The 21,972-nt window shown below is 51.7% G+C and overlaps 1 protein-coding gene across 2 annotated transcripts in view; it reads right to left on the minus strand.

The window, feature by feature from the left end:
- Window positions 1-1,878: 1,878 nt before the first annotated feature.
- Window positions 1,879-21,972, minus strand: part of R3HDM4 (R3H domain containing 4) — a 31,510-nt gene continuing 11,416 nt past the window's right edge. For both annotated transcript variants that reach the window (XM_077805406.1, XM_077805405.1), the window contains 7 exons: window positions 21,051-21,205; window positions 19,799-19,917; window positions 11,605-11,728; window positions 10,814-10,899; window positions 7,986-8,071; window positions 7,089-7,144; window positions 1,879-5,322 (listed from right to left, as the gene is read on the minus strand). In XM_077805406.1, the coding sequence (XP_077661532.1) occupies window positions 5,219-5,322; window positions 7,089-7,144; window positions 7,986-8,071; window positions 10,814-10,899; window positions 11,605-11,728; window positions 19,799-19,917; window positions 21,051-21,205 (730 nt within the window). In that variant the 3' untranslated portion in view covers window positions 1,879-5,218. The remainder of the gene's footprint in view (window positions 5,323-7,088; window positions 7,145-7,985; window positions 8,072-10,813; window positions 10,900-11,604; window positions 11,729-19,798; window positions 19,918-21,050; window positions 21,206-21,972) is intronic.

The raw sequence follows: 21,972 nt of genomic DNA on the forward strand, positions 1-21,972 counted from the left end.
AATGAAAAAGTGCAAGATGAGAAAACCAGACAGACAGAGAGCAGGTGGTGCTGGGAAGCCCTGTGGGCTCAGTCGTTGAGCCTGATGGCTCCAGTCGGAACCCGCAGGGGGCTTCAGAGCGAGGACTGTTCCACACTCAGCCTCGGCTCTGCCGGAATGAACCAGCCAGTTGGGCTGGCCAGAGGCCTCTCAGTCACTCTGATCCCCCTACAGCTCTCCCTCCGTGCAAGCTTGCTTCGCTCCCTGGCTCCTGCCTTCCCCCGGCAGGGGGTAACACTTCTCCGCCCTGGGTGGCGATTAGAGACCTCCTAGGGCTGCCTGGGGAGCCAGTAAGTGGCAAGAGCGAGCGCTCCACAGGGCTCCATCAGACTGGTGCCTTTAATGCCCGTGTGCCTGTGAATAAAGCTGCTCATTAGGGCCCAACTGCCCTGAGTTCCCATGTTCAACTGCAGCTTGCAAGGGGCTAAGGCAGCACCGTCTGTCCAGAAGCAGGAGAGATAAGGCACAAAGCCCAGCCCCGTGACCCTGGTCCCACTTTCAGCTTAGGCTGGGGTGGGGTGGGGAGGGGACCAAACGGGCATCTCCCCTGGCTCCCTAGAATCCAGGAGTTTTGGGGAGTGTACATGTGGCCCCAAGGGGCAGATGTGTGGCTAGATGGAGGGTGATTGTCAGTGATCCAAGGGGGCAGGTGCATGAGTGATGGAAGGATGAGAGAGGGGGCTGGAGAACTAAAGAGAGTGGGCAGAGAGAGCCACAAGAGACTGACTAAAGAGGGACTGAAAGAGACAGCAGAAGGAGGAAGACGTGGCAGATCACAATAACATCCCCCCCAAGAGAACGGAAGATTGAAAGAAGAGCAGAGGATCTGGACCAAGCTGTTCAGATTTTGGATCCTTACTCACAGGTTGTATCAGGCTTCTGATTCTACCCACTTTTTCCTCTTCCCCCCCAGCCCGCTGCTGCCAAGAACAGAGGAGTCTGCCAGCCCCGTCTCCATTAATATGGCCACACAAGGGGGTTGGGGGTGATGGGGGGGGGTTCACGCCCATGCTCTTGTACAGAACAGGCAAATACAAAGCAGAGACGTGTGTTCCTGCTGGCGGAGCGAGCCATTGTCCCATTTCTCGTCTGGGTGCTGAGTGGCGCTCGTGCCCGGCCAAAGATGCTTTATTTTGCTAGAATGCAATTTGCAAATGAACATGGGGCTCCTGGATCCAGGGGCTGAGAGCACTGGCTGGAATTAAGGCTGCTGAAGGTAGATGGGCTGCAGGCTTCCCTAGCGTAGATACGACCATGGCCTTTCATCTAAGCTGCAGCCTCCTCCCTGCTTTGTCTGTTTGACAGTTTAAGAAATCAGCTATTATGGAGAACAAAGCTCCATAATACATAGTAGGTAGGCGTAAATTATATTTTCAATCACTGTCAGTTTCACAACACACAGCCTGCTAAGTGGATTTAAACTCAGCCGGTGGTGGCAGCTGGCAGTGCTACATCAGAAGCCCTGGAGTTTCTTCCAGTTAGGATGATTCATAAGTTAATTGCCTCACGTCTGAGCACGACGGGATATTCCATTAGGCCAGGTCTTCACTATGGACCACACAGCGGCACAGCCGTACTGCTGTAAGGCCTCCTGTGTAGCCGATATAGGCTGATGGGAGAAAGCTCTCCCACCGGTGTAATTAAATCACGCCTCACCGAGGGTCTCCTGCCAACACAGCGCTGTCCACACCATGTGCTTTTTCCACACCCTTCACCGACAAAAGTGCTTGTGTAGACAAACCCTTAGCGTCCTACACCTCTTGCTAACAATACCACCCTCAAGCCCCGGCTTGGACAGAGGGCGATCGCTATGACACGACACACGAGCAGACAGATGACTCCGGAGCACCATGATTTATTGTCCTTGTGCACATACCTTCCCCAGCTGAGTCAGCTCACAAGGAATCGTTTTTTTCCCCTTTCAGCAGAAGCCCCGGTTTTGGCCTCTGGTTTACAGCAGACTAAAGCATTACCAACACCACACAGTCACCAGTCCACGCATGGATTTGCTCAGGCACAGCAGGTGAATGCTGCGGTGAGAACAGGGGACGGTCCTTTCAACAGAGGCAAGAGCTAGGGCTGGCACGTACAAGTGACACAATTAAAAAGAAAAATCGATAACCATTCCCGGAAGCACGACACACAACATCCATGTCCACATTACAATCCGCAGTACGGTCCTGATCGAGTGCTGGGCTGCACAGAGGCACTGTCCGTGCCAAGATCACTTTGGTTTGCGACATCTCACCAGACCAGGAGCATGGGCTGGAGAGGCAGTGTGCAGAGCTGGCAGAAGGGGACGCCAGGCCCCAGGGCAGAGCAGAGCAGGGACTGTGGCAGGAGTTTGCCTTTTCTGCCCAGAGCAGCTCCCAGAATAGTGCATGGCTTTGACATGCACAAAAGCGCACCCATGGGAGGTCAAGGGCTGCGGTCCGCTATGCTGCATTGTCCAGCTAGAACAGACCCCCACCCACGCCCAGGAGAGCCTTGCTGTCCAAAGCAAATCAAGGGTCCTCCACTGTAGGATGAGAGGTTGTTTTGCTGAAAAAAGTTTTTTACATCCAGCTGGTTTACAAGGGAAGAGGAGATGTCAACGGAGCCTGATTCTCCACCCACTCAGTGTACAGCCTCACTCACGAGCTACGCTGGTGCTCAGCGAGAAGAGGGGAAAGGGGCCTGATCCTGCCCTCCGGGGGCCTAATTCTGGTCACTAACCCATATAAGTCAGGAGTAACTCCAGTGAAACCAAGGGAGCCGCACTATAGCGGAGAGGAGAATCAAGCCCCGAACCTGTGCAGAGAGTACAAGTACGCGCACCTCAGTCGGGATTCTTTACTGCTCACAGCTACAGAGAATCCCAACACAGGAGCGTTTCCCCGCAGGGCTGATCAGACACAGGCAGTGCGGGATGGTGGAGAATCAAACCTGGCCCATCCCTTTAAACCAGCTGCTATGTACAGGTGAGAGCAGCTCTTGATATGCACCAAATGAAACAACCCAACACGTAGTATACATATTAAAAACCACACATATCCGAACGGGCTCGTTACAGCACTAGAGAGCTGGAAACGGAGCCATTTAAATTGCGCCATGATATAAAACTCCCCCTGCCCTCCCCCCGCGCCAGATACCCCTGGCAGACCCAGGTGGCCCAAGCTGTGATGTTCAGCTCTGACCACCCAGCCATGCTTGCGAGCGGCAGGACTGCTAAGGCCCTGGCTTGGATTCCACAATCACCAACACACATCTGTATAAATGACACACTATTATATTAAGAAAAGGCCCCCACACTGCAGAGAAAGCCAGACCTTTGTGTTATTGTCTCACTGATAACTGTACCAAAGCTTAAACAATAGCGATCTGGCTTCAGAGGGCTGTTTGCTCAATGCCAATCTACACGGAGACACTAAACAATGGGCTAGTTACTCCCACTCAGGGCTGGCTCCCTGGACAGCTTCTCCGCTGAGCTTCTGTCAGAACTAACAGATCGCTCTCCCTAGTCCAAAACCAAGCAGCCAGCAGGGGAGGGGAGCGCTGAGTCCTGCTTGGACACGTCTTTGAGCTTTTCACACAGATATTTCACTCCTTTGCCAAGGCTAGATAAGTGCTAATGCGTGCATTCGGTGGGATCTACACCCCCTATATGCCACTGGATTGTATCCAGGGCTGACCCTGCGAAGTTTTAAAGCGCTCTGTGGCGAGTGGCGAGCGGAAGTAGGGTTAGGCACCAGCCAAAGCAGGCTGTTGCAGTCTGTGGTAATTGACCCCAGGCTCTTCCCCTGCCTCCCTGGTCTGTGAAATGCAATTTACAAGTTATATGTTCCAGGCAGCTGCTGGACATTCAGGTCCTGATTCGGCAAAGCACTTCAGCCACTGCTGAAGCTTTAGGCTCCTGTTGAAGTGTTTACTGAGCTGGGGAAGGAGACCAATTCAGATGCTCAACGGCAAGGTCAGAGCCACTGAAATGCTAAGACCGAAAGGGAACTGTTTTGTCACAAAAATACTGCTCCAAATTCACCCCCGGGGGAAGCCAGAGGCACCCAGGGACAGGCTGTTTGTGTTTAAATGAGCTTCCAGGGAGCGCAGCTACTGCTGGGAGATAGCGCCACGCCCAAGGCAGGGCTAGGCAGACTGGTCTCACACCATAAGCGTGGTGATATCTGGCAGCCGCAGCAGGTCCTGGAGTCTCCCTGCCAAGCTAAGAGGCCAGTGAGTCAGAGAAATGAGGGCAGGATGTGGCCCGAAGGGGCTGAGATGAAGGGCCCATATCCACTATTCAAGAGCGATCTTGTTCCCCAGCACCAATAAAAGCACATTTCCATTTTATGAGAACAGGACTTTCACCATCGCCCCGAACCTGGCTGGATTCTGAATCCGGAACATGGCTTGGGGGGCAGAGACACAATCAAGATCCCATCTACACTACAAGAGGGAACAGTGCCGCAACAACAGCTGATATGCATTTGACAGTGTCGATGGGCCCTCAGAGGGAATCCTGCAGGGATGACGCTTCCTCACCTCCCACTAGCCTACAGGCAGCAGGGGAGACCCCTGGAGTCAGCTCCTACCACCCTCACCCGCAGGACTCTGCCCATCCAGGGCAAAGGCTTCAAGAGAGGCAGAGTCCTCAGTCCTGACCATGTCTTTGAGAAGGGGTTGGACACTTGAGCATGACAAAGGTTGATGTTTTGGGCTGTCCAATAGGTGGTTCCATTCCGGACAGAGTGGGCTGCCTGGGGGGTGCTTGCAGGCCTCTGCCAGACCCCCCCGCCTGCAAGGAGCAGAGATGGTGCCCTCCACCAGGTACCAGGAGCGGTATGGAGAAGCCTTGGGTGGAACCAGGAGCACCCCAGGGGTGGGGAGGAAGCTGGAAGTCACACCCACGTGTTGCCAAGCTTGTGCCACACGGGGAAGAGACAGTGGCAGCTGCGGGAGATGCCTGCAGAGCTTCAGCAATGGGCAAGGGAAGACTTCCTGTCTTGAAGCAGGGCACAAGGGATGGCAATCTAACCCACTCCACACAAACCCACCCGCCAGTTAGGCCATTGCACAAGTGCAGAGAATCGTCGGAGAGGGTGGGGACACACCCCATTTGTACGCTGAGAACTGAGTGGACGGATAGCAGATCTAGGGATCGTAGAAGCCTTCAGAGCACCGAGTGGGATGTCTTCCAGGCTTATCAGCTCATCTGCTCCAAGTAGGTGGACAGCAGTAACTCTGGGGGCAGGAAGACTCCGTGTTTGTTGCTCACTTTCATTTGGCGTTTCCCTTCAAAGTCAGAACCTGGACAGAGAGAGGAAGGAATCTGAGTTCTTTTTTCGGAGCCAGATCATGCCTCCATCTCTCACACAGTTAGAGCAAAGACCACAGGATTTGGGCCTGCAACTGGGGTCATATTCTGGGACCAAACAGAAAGATGAAGTGCTCTTCTACTCACTCACCCCAGCGATCAGACCAGGTGGGTCTCATTAGTTCTGATCCAGGGGGGATAAGCTAGATGAGCACCTAACACAGAGGCATTGACAGTGGTGTCCTGCCTGGAGAAAACTGCCAGCCACAGCCACACTCAGGAGAACTCTTGGGTTGAGGTTTGTGTTTGGTTACTTAAAGTTGACGTTTTCAAAGTCACCTGAGGGTGCTGGGCAGCCAAGTTGATAAATGCAAGCCCCAAAGAGGAGGTAAGTTTGGGCCAGATCCGGAATGTTTGCATGCACTGGGTTAAGAACAGGGCAGGAGCACACCTGCTTGCAGATCCCACAATGACCTCTCACAGCACTGCCCAGAGAGAGGCGAGTAGAATCAGCCAGGTTTTAATGATGGGGAAACTGAGGCACAGCATGACAATATGACTTGCTTGGCCCGGCCCACATCTGAGCTGCTAAACCACTTGTGCCTCCCAGCTGCAAGGTGCTGTATTCCCAGTAGGATTTGTATGTGCTCATTTCCAACACAAAAAGTTAGCCTCGCCCCGTGAGCTCCCTTCGCACACAGACCGCACGCAGCATGCCCTTCCAGCCCATAACACCCTCCAGACAGACACTCTCCTGCTGGCTTCTGGTGGCCAGGCCAGCTCGCTGCCTGGAAGGGAGCCGCAGACAAAGGCTGATGCAACAAGAGACTGACTGGGCCAAGCGAACAGCTGGTTGTTTTGAACCCACTGAGCCAAACCTCCCGATGAACAAGTGGAAGGACGGAAGCATGCTCACTCCCCAGTGAACAGCTCACCCAGAGCAGCAGCCGATAGCGAGATCAATTCTAGGACCGGCAGGACGTCTTCCAAGGGCTCAGCCTTGCGGTGGGATGTCGAATCTCTGGGCCAAACTCGGCCCTGGTATAAGCAGCAGCAACTCCCACTGACTTGCCAACATGCCAGAGTGAATGGGGTTCCCAGCCCAGACATGCCACCCAACACACTCCAACTCCATCTTCCCTAATGCACACCCCGCTAGCTGTAATCAGTACTGCAGCTTGGGAACAGATTCCTTCCTTTCCCCACCCCTGGGCCTTGCCAGAGGGTGCATGGAATAATGACGCACAGCGGGAGGGAAGCAAAGCCCAGGACAGTCGAGTGGGTTGCAAGAAGTTCATTGAGCTGTGTAATTAAGGGCTGCATCCTGGCGTTTGGATTCTTAGGATCTGGCCCTAAGAGGACTGGCCATACAGAATGGTGCTTAGCATTTGAGACAGCAACTTGCATTTCCAACTGCTGTACAAACAGTAGCTAATCAAACCCGGCAGCACCCTAGCGGGGCAGGAATTAGGCACTGGAAGATACCCCAGGCTGCACGACTCCTCACTGGCACAGCTGGGATTACAATGCTGGAATTCCTGCCTCCCAGCCCCATGCGGCCTTCAAATAATCTCCCAGGGTAACCCACCTGACTCCCCAGCTCCCAGAGCCACAGGGAAACGCTGGCAGCGTGTGGTGAGAGTTATCTGGGAGCTGCAGTGGAAGGCAGGCAGGGGTGACGGAAGGGTGGGGAGGAAGAGGGCTTAGCTGGAGAGGCTTGATAGCAATGGAGAGAAGAGAACCAAAACAAGGCTCTTACTGGCAGAGACGAGGTCCATGTACTGGCAGAGGGCATGGAGCAGCAGCCGCTCAAAGCTGGAACAAAAACAAACCAACCGGGCTTTGGTCACAAGTGGTTCTTTAAACTCCACCATCAGAGCTCAGGGATCAGAAGCTTCACAGCACGTTAGGCCCCCGGCGGCAAACGAGCTATTGGTCTAGATAACCTGAGACTGGAGCTAATCCGGCCATCTCTCTCTGAAGAGGACGGGTTGGTTGATTCCCTCTCCAGCGAGCGATCTGAGATCAGATCCGACTCTTGGGGTATGTCTACACTGCAGTCAAACACCCCGGGGCTGGCCTGTATCAGCTGACTCAGGCTCGCGGGGCTATACAATCAGTGGAGACAGCCAGGCTTGGGCTAGAGCCTGTGCTCTGGAACCACTGAGGGGGAAGGGTCCCACAGCCCGGGCTCCAGCCCAAGATTGGACATCTACACTGCGATTTTATAGCCCAGCAGCCTGAGCCCTCCCGAACGCGAGTCAGCTGCCATGCGCCAGCCACGGGCGTTTTCTTGCAGTGAGGACATACCCGCGTTTGGTGGACGGAAGGCAAACGACTGGGTTCGAGGGGATGCAGGCAGAGGCCTCCGATCCCCACAAGTCCATTGCAACAGGCATCTCCGAAGAACTCGAGTCAAAGGCCCCTTCGTGGGGCAGCTCTGTCTGGTTCGTGCCTGCAGTCTGCAAGATCAGCCCCAAAGATCCTGTGTACCTGACACCTTGACAGATTGACCGTCACACACACCCAGTGACCTCATTACTAAGCGGGAACCAGCTCAAGCAGGAGTCACCATGCAAAACCCTCCCTCCTCCCACTTCCTCTGGGACAGGAGCAAAGGTGTCCTGCCGTCCCAGCAGCAAGGAAAAAGGATTACCTATTGTCCATCATTGCTGTGTAGACAGAGTGAGGGGTGACGGAGAAAAAGGCCAGTAACTCCTCCTCCAGACACTCCAGGGTCCCCTGCAAAAATGAGAATCAAGTGGGGGTGACAATATGGCTGAGAAGCTATTTGGAAGCTTGAAACCAGCATCAGGTCACCACCTGCAGGCTAGGAGCTGCGTGCATCCAGAAAGCTGAGCCAGCCAACAGGCCGACCCGCAAATAGAATGCCACAAGATCCCAGACATCTCCCTCCGAAGTGGATGGTTGCCAGGATATTGGGTCTTCCATACCCCTGGGCAGCAAGCTTCTGTGTGTGTTCCCTACATGAAGTCACATTCTGCTGCCTCACCTGTGCAGGCAGGGAGTTGATGCACACAGCTGGTCACAGGGACCGGGCCTCAGGAACATCTCTGCTTTTGTAATCAGAGCCAGGTTTGGGAAAAAAATAAATATAATGTAGCATTTCAGATTTGACTCCTTGGCGGGTGGCAGATCAGCGAGTCCCAGCAGACCAGGCCCAGATGTCAGGGCAGGTGGGCCCAAATGAGCAAATTCAAGGGGGGAGGCAGGGGTGATAATGGCCTGTCAGAGGGGGTGTGATGGGACAAGGGGCCAGCTGCCCAGTAAGATTGCCCTGGAACTGCTGTTCCAGGAGAGTAACAGAGCTGGCTGGGAGTGCAAAGCTGCACGAAGCAGGATCACCAGAGACCCCTGGGGAGGGAGGCTGTGAAACCCTGGGACAAAGGCTGGGCTGAGGGACCGTTTCACTTGCTTACGTTTGGACAATAAACCCAATCACAAGGATGCTGGGCATGGAAAGCTGGGGAGAAGCCATGCCATGTCACAGTGCCTTCCTGCAAGCCTTTCCAGACCCACTGAGAGCAACTGATCAAGATGTAGGACGTGAAGCACCAGCCTTTAGCTGTTACCAATGGAGAGGGAAAATCATTCCAATCAGGGCATTGGATCAGGACCCCTGGGTTCTGTTCTCAGTTCTGCCACTGATCCATGCAGGATCTTGGATAGGTCACTTCTCTCCGCAGCCTCAGTCTCTTTAATCTCTGTATTTGCCCAGTGCCCAGCATAATGAGCTCCTGATCTCCAGTGGGGCATCTAGGCTCTGCTGCAATACAAATCATTCAGATGGGTGTTTGGTGGGGATGGGACGGGGGAACCTCGTTCTCTGCAGCATGAGGCAAGCAAGAATCCAGGAGCAGCAGCTCCCAGCTCCAGAGCTTGTGAAGAGAAACCTCAGCGCTGGTGTGTTTCCCCTAAACAGTCTCTCCCAGAAAATATTTACATTCTCGTTAACAACGGAGCAGCAGCTAAAAGGCCTCCGGGAGGTTACTCTGGCTTCCTGTCTCCCGCCTGCCCCCGAGTATAATAAGCGAGGAGCTACAGCACAGCTCTTTGGAGCACCGTGACCTAAGAAATTAGCAGCAAAGATTGGTGCAATTGGAGAGCAAATCAGAGCAGCCACGCCAGGCACAAGCTGGAGCTGCTTTTAAAAGCAGGTGCTGAACAGAGGCAGCAGAAAAACAGACCAAGAAAATTATAGCACTGAAAATCAAAATCAAAGGAAGCGGAGACCAAGGGCCCTTCGGTAACAAGGGATAATTGTCAGTGTATGCCTAACGATGTGCCTGGTCATACCAGATCAAGCGTAATGTCTTCCTCCCATCAGTGGAGGTGCATGATGGGAGCGTGTACCCAGCCGGTAAAGTCTAGATACGCTTGTGGATCCTTCATGTCATTCCCTTCTCCACCTCCTTCCTACAGACCTTGCTCCCTTCTTTCCTCATGTTTGATCATCAAACTCTCGCAGAGACAACTTCATCCTCTGGCGCGAACCAGGGCTAAGGCGTCAGATGCCCTGGAGGGATAAATCCTCCATCTCCGGAATAGGAACAGCACAGGCTGGGGCAGAGCAAGCTTCCCCACAACGGCCTGCCAGCGCCCCTCAACCCAACGTGGAGAGGTCGCCTCTATGGAGGAGGCTGGCGCTGTCTCAGTGCCCCACTGGTTCCTTGGTTTTCCCCCTGCCGAAGTTTATTAATAAAGGGAGGGCAGCTGTGATTTGTGTGATGTGGACACACCAGGAGCTAGCTGGAGACCTAGAGACACTCGACCCTCTAGCCCCCGCCCCCAGGGACTGAACAGCCAGCAGACGACAAGAATTCAGTCCTTACTGACCCGGATCACATTGAAAACCCACAACCTACAGATTACAGGCTCCATTTCCCTCCTGCCCCACTCCCAAAATCTCTGAGCCACTCTGTTCTTGAGCTGACTAGACTTCTCTGGTCACACCTTGTGCACTGCGATTTCGACACCTGATTCCCATGAACTGTACTGGGTGGAAACTTCAACCCAAGCTTCCTGTGTCAACTGCAGCATCTTCAGCATCCACAATCTGCAGCTCGTGACGTACCTGTGCTGGCCTTAAGCTAACGAGCTTGCTAAAAATAGCAGCGAGGCCAGGGTGGCTTGGGCTGCGCAAGCCCACCTCACCCCCCGGATACTTGCTTGCTTGTGCGGCTGGCACCACCGCGTCCTCACTGCTCTTTTTAGCGAGCTGGCCAGATTGAAGCTAGGGCAAGTACATGAACACGAGCTGCAAATCACACCGCCAGCTGCAGCGTAGAGATACCCTCGTGTAGCAAGCTGCAGCCGCACCAGGAAGAGTCAGAACAAGCCTTGGCTCCACCCACTGGATAGAAGGGGCACGTGGGTTACCGACCCTATAGGAAACTTCTAGTTCTAGATGGGAGCTTCCGGCACCTGGACAGTCACCAGACCAATGACGTGACAGGGTCTCACCATGGGGATCCTGCCTCGTCTCAGCGTGGTGCGAAGCCGGCGGCTGATGCGCTGGAAACATTCTTTCGGCGTGTAAGCAGGATGCTCTGGAGGAAACAAAGAAACAGATTTAAAGAATCGGCATTCCCAGTGTTGTTCAGGGATGAGACAGCTGTAGCCGCAAGCCAGGGACTTGAATGAATGTTGGAGAAACCAGGCAAATGCAGAGCGAAGGTCGCACTCCTCAAACAAGGTGCACAAGTCACCATAACTCTGCCCCAGTGGGGATGTCAGCCAGGCATCTTCTCTTCTTAGCATGTGAAGGGCACAAGAGGCAGCAACCTTCCCCACCAGAGCACCACCAGTGGAGGGGCATGCCGAGGGCAGCTTGGCCAAGAGGGATCTGGAACAGGAAGAGGCACGCTGTGCCAGTCACCCCAGTGATTCCCTGCAGCTGCAAGCCCCGTACGCCTGGAATAAGGGAGACAAGTTGCTTCCCCCCTGTCCTGAACCAGCCTCAGGACCAGCACAGGGATGAACTTACCCCCATAGCTCCGGGTGGCATGACCTGCCCCCTCTCACCTCTGTGGGGTCCGGACAGACATACCTGATAAACTGAGGCTCAATATTAACTAGGTCCCTGCTGATTCTTTTAGCAGAGAGGGAAGGTTGTCGCGCTTCTCTGGCACAGAGTGATGTAGGAGAAAATGTGAGCAGGGTGCAGTGGGGCAGCAAGGTGATGCCCGGGAACGTAACACCCACTTCAAGATTCAAAGTCACCCCTGTCCAGCCTTTCCTTCCCCTCTCAGTACCTTTCCACGTGTCCTCTGCTTTAACAGGGAGCTTCCTCTTGTGCTTCTTCTTGGCCTCTTCCTCTAGGTAGAGCAGGACCTGCTCCTGTTCCTCCCCAGACCGGTTCATGAAGTCATTCCAGATCTGCGAAGGGAAGTCACACCACAATTTCAGTGTAGACGTGTGCAGGGGACTCCAATTCAGTCACCAGAACTCGGCCACTTCAGGTACATGCAACGCCGTAGTCTCCTGGCACCACCTGAAACTTGGATAAATTACGGCCTCTCTAGCCAACCCCCCCAGTCCTTGGAGCTTGTCAGATGGGGCCAATCTGTTCAGTGAAGTCCTCGGGCAGCCTAGAAAATCCACAGCCTGCAAGGAACAGAGATGAACAGACTACTTGACAGGAAGAGCCTTGGCTGCCTAGCCCTGCCCTTGTAACAATGCCTGAGTTCGCACCAGAGATACTGGATCAGAGTTTGAAGCTCGTAACACCAGGGCTCTGAACTTGATACTTATTCATTCTGGGAGCAGCTCAAGGTGTTAGTTCTGATCCAAGAAGTTCTGCATGGCCCTGGTGTGGCAGTGATCCCCCTCCAGGAGGTTTTGCTGTCAGCTTCTGGGGCTGAAAGCAGTGGAACCTGTGGCAGGATATTCTCAGAATGGGCTTTGGACTTTGCTCCTCTGGCCCCTGGAATATTCTAGGACTCTCCGCAAGATGCATCTGTCTGGGTCAAGCGGTTCACTGATCACCAGATTGTTTCGGGGGCAGGAAATGCAGGTTTGCTGTCTTTTTTGGACCCAACCTATTAATGGGTTTTTTAAATGAATGTGATGAGTGCTGAAATGATGGTGCCATTTATGAAATCCAACTGATCTCAGAGCTAAAGGCTAATTAGTCTTTCTAACCCACACCACACTTTGATCATAAAAGGCTACAGGCATACTGGGTTTATTACTGGTTTCAGTCCTGCACTCACAGCACCAGCCCTGCCCCTGGATCTTAGATAAGCTGGGGAGAGATCAGCTTTCTCTGCCTTAAAAAGCACACACGAGCAAGGTGATGCTCTATTCTATTGGTCAGATTCCAAGGCCAGAAGGGACCATTGTTATCATCTAGTCTGACCTACTGTATAACACAGGCCAGAGAACTCCCCCAAAATAACTCCTAGAGCAGAGCTTTTAGAAAAACATCTCGTCTTGATTTAAAAATTGTCAGTGGTAAAAAATCCACCACAATCCTGGGTAAACTGTTCCAACAATTAATTATTCTCACCATTAAAAATTTACACCTCATTTCCAGTCTGAATGTGTCTAGCTTCAACTTCCAGCCAGTGGATCCTGTTACACTTTTCTCTGCTAGCTTGAAGAGCCCATTATTAAATATCTGTTCCCCTGTAGCAGGGTGGTCACCTGCTCCTGCCTTAAAAGGCTTAAAACAGCCCAGGGAGAGGGCTGTGGCAGGGAAGGAAAAGCGGGGCTGATTGGGAGAAGCAGCCTCAGCTGGGGGCCATGCACCAGTCAGGCGGCTGCTGGCCCTTATAAGAGGACAGTGGGCCAGGAGCACACAGAGTCTCCTCTACCTGTGGAGGGAGATGGGCCTTGCTGCTGGGGAGCGTACCAGGGTACCTGAGGTGAGGCAGTGCTGGGGAAAGCCAGAGGAGCTGGGAGGCTCCAGACTGGAAAAGCCCCAGGCTGCAGGCCTGGCAGACGGCCTAAAAGAGGGTACTGGGGTTGCAACACGGCAGCCCAAGGGTAGGCAGAGGCAGCGGGTCCAAACCCCCCTTGCCTATGACAACTGGCTTATACAGACTGCAGTTGACCCCAGTGAAAGGGGGCTAGATGGGGACTGGCAGTAGTCCATAGGCTGTGGTAAGGTGGGGATAGAAGGTGGGGGGTTCCCTGGGGAGGGGAGACCCAGATCTGTGGGGTATTGCCTGGAGGGGCAGCACCCCAGGTAAAAGGGCACCAGTGTCCGGGAGGGACACGGGGGCCAGCGATGGCAAGACACCAGCAGAGGGTGCTCCTGAGCTGGTAAAAAGAGAATTCCCAGACAGCCAGCAGGAGGCGCCGCAGGGGTGAGTCGTGCCCTGTTACATCCCCATGTAGGTACTTATAGACTGAGGATCAAGTCACCCTTGAACCTTCTCTTTGTTCAGCTAAATGGATCGAGCTCCTGGAGTCTGTCATTATACAGCGTGTTTTCTAATCCTTTAATCCATCTCATGGCTCTTCTCTGAACCCTCCCCAGCTTGTTAACGCTCTTCTAAAATTAGGGACACCACAGCTGGACACAGCATTCCAGCAGAGGTTGCACCAGTGCCAAATACAGAGGTAAACTAACATCTCTGCTCCCCTCTTTATGCATCCCAGGATGGTATTAGCCCTTTTGGATATAGAGTTGCACGAGGAGCTCACGTTCAGCTGATTATCCACATCCCCCCCACAATCTTTCTCAGAGTCCCTGCTTCCCAGGAGAGAGTCCCCCGTCCAGGAAATATGGCCTGCGTTCTTTGTTCCTAGATGTATACCTTTGCATCTAGCCATATTAAAAATGCATATTGTTTGCTTGGGCCCAGCTTGCTAAGCTATTCAGACTGCTCTGTATCAGTGACCTGTCCTCTTCATTACTTACCACTCCCCCAATTTGTGTGTCACCTGCAAACGTTCAGAGAGGATTTTACAATTTCTTCCAGGTTATTCATCAAAATGTTAAACCACGCAGGACCAAGAACAGATCCCTGCAGAATCCTACTAGAAATGCACCTGTTCAATCATGATTCAAAGTTTACAGTTACATTTTAAGATCTATCAGTTAGCCAGCTTTTAATCCACTTCATGTGTGCCGTGTTAAATTTGATATCTTTCTAGTTTTCTTTTTTTTTAATCAAAATGTAGTGCAGTACTAAGTCAAATGTCTTACAGAAGCCTAAGTATTACATCAACACTATTACCTTTATCATCCAAACTTGTAATTTCAAAAAAAAAAAAAGTTAATTTGAGAGGATCTGTCTTCCGTAAACCCATGTTGAATGGCATTAGTTATACTACCCTCCTTTAATTCTTTAATAAATCAAGTCCTGTATTAGCTGCTACGTTATCTTGCCCTGGATCGATATCCTACTGACAGGCCTATCATTACCTAGGTCATCCCATTTACCCTTTTTAAATATTCTAGTCTTCTGGAACTTCCCCAGTGTTCCAAGACTTTTTGAAAAAAAATCAATATTAACAGTCCAGAGAGCTCCTCACCAGCTCTTTTAAAACTCTTGAATGCAAGTTATCTGGACCTGCTGATTTTTAAGATACCTAACTTTAGTAGCTGTTATTTAACATCCTCTTGAGATACTAGTGGAATGGAAAGAGTGTTATGATAGGAGAGGACCCCCCTCCCCCAAATACAGAACAGAAATATTTATTGAACACTTCTGCCTTATTATTGACAATTCTACCAGTTCCATCTAATAATGAACCAATATCATTGTTAGGATTCTTTTTGTTACTAATATACTTAAACAACTCCTTCTTATTGTCCTTAATTCTGCTGGCCATATATTTCTCCTTTTGTCCCTTTGCTTCCCTTATCAATTTTCTACCATTCTTAGCTTCTGATTTATATTTTTTACTATCAACCTTTCATTTTTTATTTTATTTTTTAATTTTTTATAGTTGCCTTCATCTCCCCTTTAAATCAAGCTGGGTTTTTAACCAATATAGCCTTCTTCGATTGTGGCTTTTGGGGCATCTAGTAAAATTTTTCTAAGCAATTTCCAATTATCACTCACTCTTTTTTTATTAAATTCTTCCTCGGAGATGACTGGGCTCATAATTGTCTTCCACATTGTGAAACTGCATCTTTTAAAGCACCAAATATATATACTGATGGTCTGGACTTTATTCCGTTTGCACATTTTAAACAAGTCATGATCACTTGTACTTAAGCTACCATTAATTTTTAATTTTGTGATCTGTCAAGATGGGGTCTAATGTAGAATTCCCCCCAGCTGGATGCAACACTTTATGAGTTAGGAAATGGTTATCAATAATATTTAGAAATGTCACAGATGGTTTAGTACTGACAGCATGAGATATCCAGCTTGAGTCACTCAAACTGAATCCCCCATGATCACGTAGTTTTCCCCGACACACACACGTACGTTATAGGGAGGTGCATAAGGAGATGGTCATCCTGCTCCCTAGTGTGATTTGGTGATCTGTACCAAACACCAACTAATACCATATCTGGTGCTTTATCTGTTAGACACTGATCCATAAACATTCAACATCGTTTTCTTCCACATTATCAGCAACTCAAAAACAGGTAATGCCATTTTTGACAGAGTGCACTCTCCCTTTTTTGCCCTCTTGATCCTTCCTAAATAGGTTAGAACCATTGATTTTAACATTCTACTCCTGGGACTCATCCCACAAGGTTTCAGTCATGCCATCTAGATCAAATGTATGCTCCTGAATAAGCAACTTCAATTCCTCTTGTTTGTTACCCAGGCTCCTAGCATTGGTGTACAGGCAACTAAATAATTTCTTCTCTTCATGTCCTTTGGTCCCTTGATTAATTTTTGTCCTCGGCATCCTGATTCTGTACTAAATGATGCTTGTATCTTCCCACCTTTTTACTCTCCCTGTTTGTTAGCAGTTTAATGCCCTCCTGACCATTCAAGCCAGCCTGTGCCTGAGAAAATCAGCTCCTCTTCTACCAAGATAGAGGCCATGCAAACTATACAGCCCCCTCTTCCAATAGAAGGTGGTCCAATGTTCCACAAAACCATACACCATTTACCTAACCAGCAGTTCACTTCCAGCATCTTCTGCCTTGCCTTCTCCTTTGTTTCTGGGATTTTTGAGAAGATCACTTGGACACTTCTCTTCTTCAGCACGCTTCCAAGTTCCCTGAAGACATCTTCTATCAGTGAGATCTCTCACAACACGGTATCATGAGTGCCTCTATGAACCAGCACCAATGGTTCCTTTTCCACAGAGTTCCAAATCCGATCCAGCCTTAGAGAGACATCTCAGGGCTTGGCTCCAGGAAGGCAGCACACCATTCTGGTTTCTGCTCGTCCCTTGCAAAATGTTGTTCTGATCCTTCTGAGCATTGAATCCCCAGCAAAGATAATCTGTCTTCCTCAGACCTTTGGAGAACTTTGTGGACAAGCTTGATTTTTCTGACAGGTTGGTCTAAGCTGCCATCCACACGCGTGTCCTGTACATCTCTCCATTCCTTGGGGCCTGCTGGATCTTGAGAGATTTTCTTCAGTTTCCATGTTAAGGACCTGACATTGATTGACAACTTTTAGCAGCATGGAATTCCTCTTGGTCCTCTGCTCTGGTGGTCCAAGCTTGCCCATCCTCATCTATCCCCAGCTGTGTAGAATGCCACTGTGACCTCTTGCCTCTGGTGATTACATATTGCTCGGTCTCTGACTGCTTGGTGGCCGGCTCCTTTCTTCCTTGAACTTGGAGTACTGATGTTTCCTGAGCCTGGCTGTCTAGGAGCTCCTCAGCTTCTGATTTTCAGTAGCGTCTCTACTTGCCCCTCCAATCTAAGAATTTTCTCCTCCGGCACAGCCACCAACTTGCCCAGGAAGTCCCTTCCGGCTTCAGGCAGGAAAGAAAACATGACATCTGTAGCAGGTCACCACCACGTGTTTACCGCTGGCCACCTAAAAATAGCATGTAGAGCTGCACCTGGGAGAGCGCCTCTCACAACTCCCTCTGCAACTGTCCTGTTAGGTGCCTCCATTCATGGCTCTCAAGTGACTTTATGCCAAGTCTCCCTGCTTAGCTCAGCTCTGCCCTGCCCCTCATCACCACTCAGACTTCAGACAGACGAAACGCCACTCACCAAGTCCCGCTACCTCCAACCCCAGAGTCTGCAGCTACACCTTCCGACACTCCCCTAGGAGCTGCCTCTGTTTGCGTGCAATGTTAAAAGCCTAAACATCTAAGATAGGAGAGAGAAGAAAACCTTTCCAAACTTCTTGTTACAAAGCAGATTGCTACATCTTGTCCAGCCAACGGCAAGATGAAGGTTTGGCAAGAGACCTGTTTTGATGGAAGTGACAGCGCACTGCAGGTCACACAGGGTTAAACATCAGGCACGAAGCAAGTTGTTTGATGCTGCAAGTGTCAAAAGTGGCATGGAGAAGGGCCAGGCGAGGCAAGCCTTGATTTAGCAAGCACCCGTTTAGCAGGAAGTGCTGCTTGCTTTGATAGAGAACTTCCTGAAACTGACAGCTCCTTTGAGCCAGACCCTGAGCAGGAACTAGTTTGGCGCTGGAGTTTTTGCTCCTATGCACAAAGCCTCAGTATCTCTGCTCCATCCACAGGCAGCCTCCAAGTCAGGACATTAGCCAGCCACATGATTTTTAAAGCTTGGTCCAACTACAGACCAGAAAAAGACCGACAAGGGAGCAGAAGGTGGTTTTCACCGTGCAGGAGAGATGGTCTCTGCAGACCTAGATGGAGCGTTGCATGTTGGGATGCAGTGTCACTAAAACACCGCAAGTTCCACTATGAACTTGGGCAACTTGCTGGGCACACCAAGGCTTTACCTGGTGTGATCATTCACCAGGCAGAGCATGGACAGCAACGTTCTACCAGCTGTTTTTGTTTCCAGCCGTCACCCGCATATTGGCTGCCTCACACACCTGGGGAAGGTCTCAAATGTCAGGGCTGGAGACGCTGAAGAATGTTCCTCGCAGGACACGCTCCCTCCCAAGGCACCTGGTATGAATGGGCATCCCGGGCGGTTAAGTCAGTGAAGCAGGTGGTGGGCATAACAGCTCATTACGACATCCTACTCCAAGCCCTGGCCACTGAAGTCCTTCCCCAGTTAATTACCCATTTAATCTCCTCACAGAGAAATGATTCTAGCTTCCCCGGGATGAGAGACCAACAAAAGCTGCCCTCTATTAAGTGAGCTTCTCAAATGATGCCCCTGCAGCATCTGCTTGTCATACAGCCCCAGGGGGCAGGAAGGCAGACAGAAACCATCACTGACCGGGCGAGTCAATAGCAAGCATTAAAACACTGAGTTTCTTCACAGCTCTCTCAATTTCACTGCCTTAACGGAGGAAGCCATTGCGTTCGCAAGCTAACAGTTCTGCTGGGGCGAGCCCCCCCCGTTCAGCTCATTGTGCAGGCTCTTGAGGGTTTCCTGGCACAGGCCACGCCTGCAGCTGCGACGGGCCCATGGACGGGGAGCTTGGCAATGTGCCACACTGTCTACATCACCCCAGGGAACTTGCCTCCCACCCTTTGACCCCCCAAAATAGACCAGGGAATTGGCTTCTTAGCTGTTGCAACGTCAACCCACCCCCTCCTGCTGTCCCATCAGCTGGAGGCTGTTTCTGGACAGAAAAGGGACTCCAGTGTGCATGAAGACATGGCCTCCCATCCCCATCTATAAATACTCCAGTGATCACCCCAGGATAGACCCGTCATAGGACAGCCAGGAGCTTGGACTTTAGAGATCATCTCCAAGGCCCCTGCCCAAGGGAAGCCTGAGAAGGCACATCACAGCTCTTCCCCCAGGCAGAGGAGTTTGCAATTGTCTGGCCCAAAGGTCTCCTGGTAGGGATTTCCGCTGCTTTTGAGGGAGGATACGGAGCCTTGCTCCAGCCACAGGAAGCCCAAGTAAACGGAAGACCCCTGAAAGCCAAGGGAGCACCAATCTTTCCACGCGTGCCAGCTTTGCCTGGAGAAGTCGCACAGCCCAAGGCAAAGGAGGGTGCATGAGGAATTGTGCTTAATTTGCATGCCAGCACTTGGCTCTCAGATGCGCTTGCTAATTGCATATGAAGCGAAGGCTCCCGCCCCACTCAGGAGCCCATGAGGTGCCCTGGGAAGGGCAGGATGGAAGTGCTTCAGGGAGGTTAAAAGAACCTTGAGGCCCCAGTCTTCATCACTTTCCGACCAGCTAGACCCCCTGGCAGCATGGACTAGTGGGCTGAGCTCAAGGCTGGGAACCAGGAGCTCCTAAGTGTTGTTCCTGGCTCCAACACAGACTCACTGCGCAGTCCTGGCCAAGTCACCTCCTTACGGCACCGGGAGGCTGAGTGTTAGCCAATGTTCCTACAGCGCCTTGGCAGGAACAGCAAGGATCTGAGGTCCAAGCGTTACTGTTACTGGACACTTTATGCCCAGGTTTCCCAGCGTGAGCCTGAAGCGGGTACGATCACCCCCGACACCTACCTCCATGTACATCTCGTTGTTGCAGGCCTCTGTGAAGATGCTTGGGGCAGCAGAGTGAGTGAGTTCCCCATCGTCATTCCCACATTCATCCCGCTCCAGCAGAGTCATCAGGTACCGAGCTAGGAAACAGAGCCCTTTAGAAACAAGGAGCGGAAGCTCCAGGCAGAGCGGCTCTCAGCAAGAGGGTTTCTGATTATTGGGAGCGACTCCAGCTTGAGTCCCAGCCTGGGGATCTAATGCTGACACAAAGCAAGAGACACACCTGCACCAGAGCTAGGGCTGGGCAGGACAAAGAAGGGGAATGGGGAAGGAGAGCTACCCAGGAGCCATGCCCTGCACTGGAAACATAAGCAGGAATTGTTTTTAGCCCCTTCCCATCCTCCCAAATCAGGGATCAAACATTCAACATGACAGACTCAAAGTCATCAAATCCCAATACGGGATTGTTCCCTACAGTACATTTCCCGGAGCTGTCCCAACCAGGTTTGGAGCCTCCACCATGTCCTCTGGGAGACTGTTCTTCCCTCGAACAGCTCAGACCACTCTGAACTTGTCCTCTCCTGAGATTTCCTCAGTTTCATCCCATTACTCCCCACCAGATCTCACATCAGGTAAGATCACTCACTCCACAGCTGGGATCAGCTTCACACCACCGCATCATGCAAACCCATCGCTAGCTGACTAGTCAAGATAGCGCCTTGGAAGTCATTAAACAGAGGGGCAAAATCTACAGGAAAATACATCAGGAGGGGCGGAGTCTGAAGACAGAGGGGCGGAGATCAGAGGGAAATATATTAGGGGACATTTTAAATCAGCAGCAGCACATTGGCCAAGGTTTGCACAGGTGACCATGCAATCTGACACACCTTAAATGGAGCTGGGTTTCACAGGGTGGATGCTCAGCACTTCTGGAAGTCAGGCCTCTTTAAAAGTTCTCAAGTTGAGTACCCAACCCCACCACCCCAAAAGGCACTTGACACCTATGAAAGCCTTGGCCTGTTTGTCCAGAGGGCTCCGCGCAGTCACCTCTGCAGTGACTAGCTTCAAGCTATCTCAGTTATGTACCTGGCACACAGCCTGGCGATGAGCAAGTGCGGGCAGGGCCAGATTCCACCAGACTCACTCACCATGAGCCATCCCTCATGCTGCAAGCAGCTCCCAAGGAAACAGACCGGACTACCCCAGGGGTAAGAGACTGCTTAGTGCTTAAGGGGAAGAGGCTGCATGAAGCACAAAAGGGCTTGATCCTTACTGTTCTCCAGCCTCTGAAGGCTCTTGCGCCCCTTGGCCTTTGGGATGAGGTCGGAGTTGCGGATGGCCTGGTTAACATAGTACTGCTTCCGTTTGGAGGGGGAGAACCTCTTGGATGGGGAGCTCCCCAGAGGAGGCAGGCAGTCTTCAATCCTCCTACAGAGGCACAGAGAACACACGGTGAGAGGTGTCACCTGCCAAGGGCTCTGTTCAGATCCTGAGACCACCACAGGCTGGCCCAGCTGAAAGGTTCTGGGGACCTAGGACAGGAATAGTAAGAAGAGGGGACTGCAGGGCAGCCTTGAGGATCGGATCAGCTGTGTCTGGGGAGCCCAAGGCTGGAATAGCAGTGGGCCTGCAGGTCAGGACTGTGGGCCAGCACGAGAGCTCTGAATGGGGAACCCAGGGCTGGGGTAGAGGTCAGGACTGAGATGCATCAGCAGAGCTAAGCAGAGGAGAAGCCCAGCAGAGGAAAGCCCAGATAACACCTATTCTCATCAGGCTTTGTGCCAGTCAATGACAAGTTCACCCGACGTCACAGTTAAGACTCCCAAAACAACCACCTCCGTTCTTCAGGCTTCAAAACCCAACTTGATTAGATTGCTTCAGTGGCTATGTAGTAACAACAAGATTTGATGCTTAATTAACACTGCCAACATGCAAGTAAATAGACAGCCTGGTTCTCGGCAGAACGAAGACAAATTCCATCTGGCGGCCCAGATTCTCAGACACCCATAGACTCTGTTATTAAAACAGAGCAATGAGCACACTCAGATGCCGGGTTAGAAAATGTGCTCATATGGGGGCTAGACCTGGGCAGGCAAGCCTCCACAACCAGCCAGTGGAGCGATCCCCAGAGGGACGTGTTTTGTTCTGCTACACCAGTGCAAATCTAGAGGAATTCAACTGGGATTTATGTAAGC

Source organism: Eretmochelys imbricata, chromosome 25, assembly GCF_965152235.1.
Source record: "Eretmochelys imbricata isolate rEreImb1 chromosome 25, rEreImb1.hap1, whole genome shotgun sequence".
Lineage (NCBI taxonomy): Eukaryota > Metazoa > Chordata > Testudines > Cheloniidae > Eretmochelys > Eretmochelys imbricata.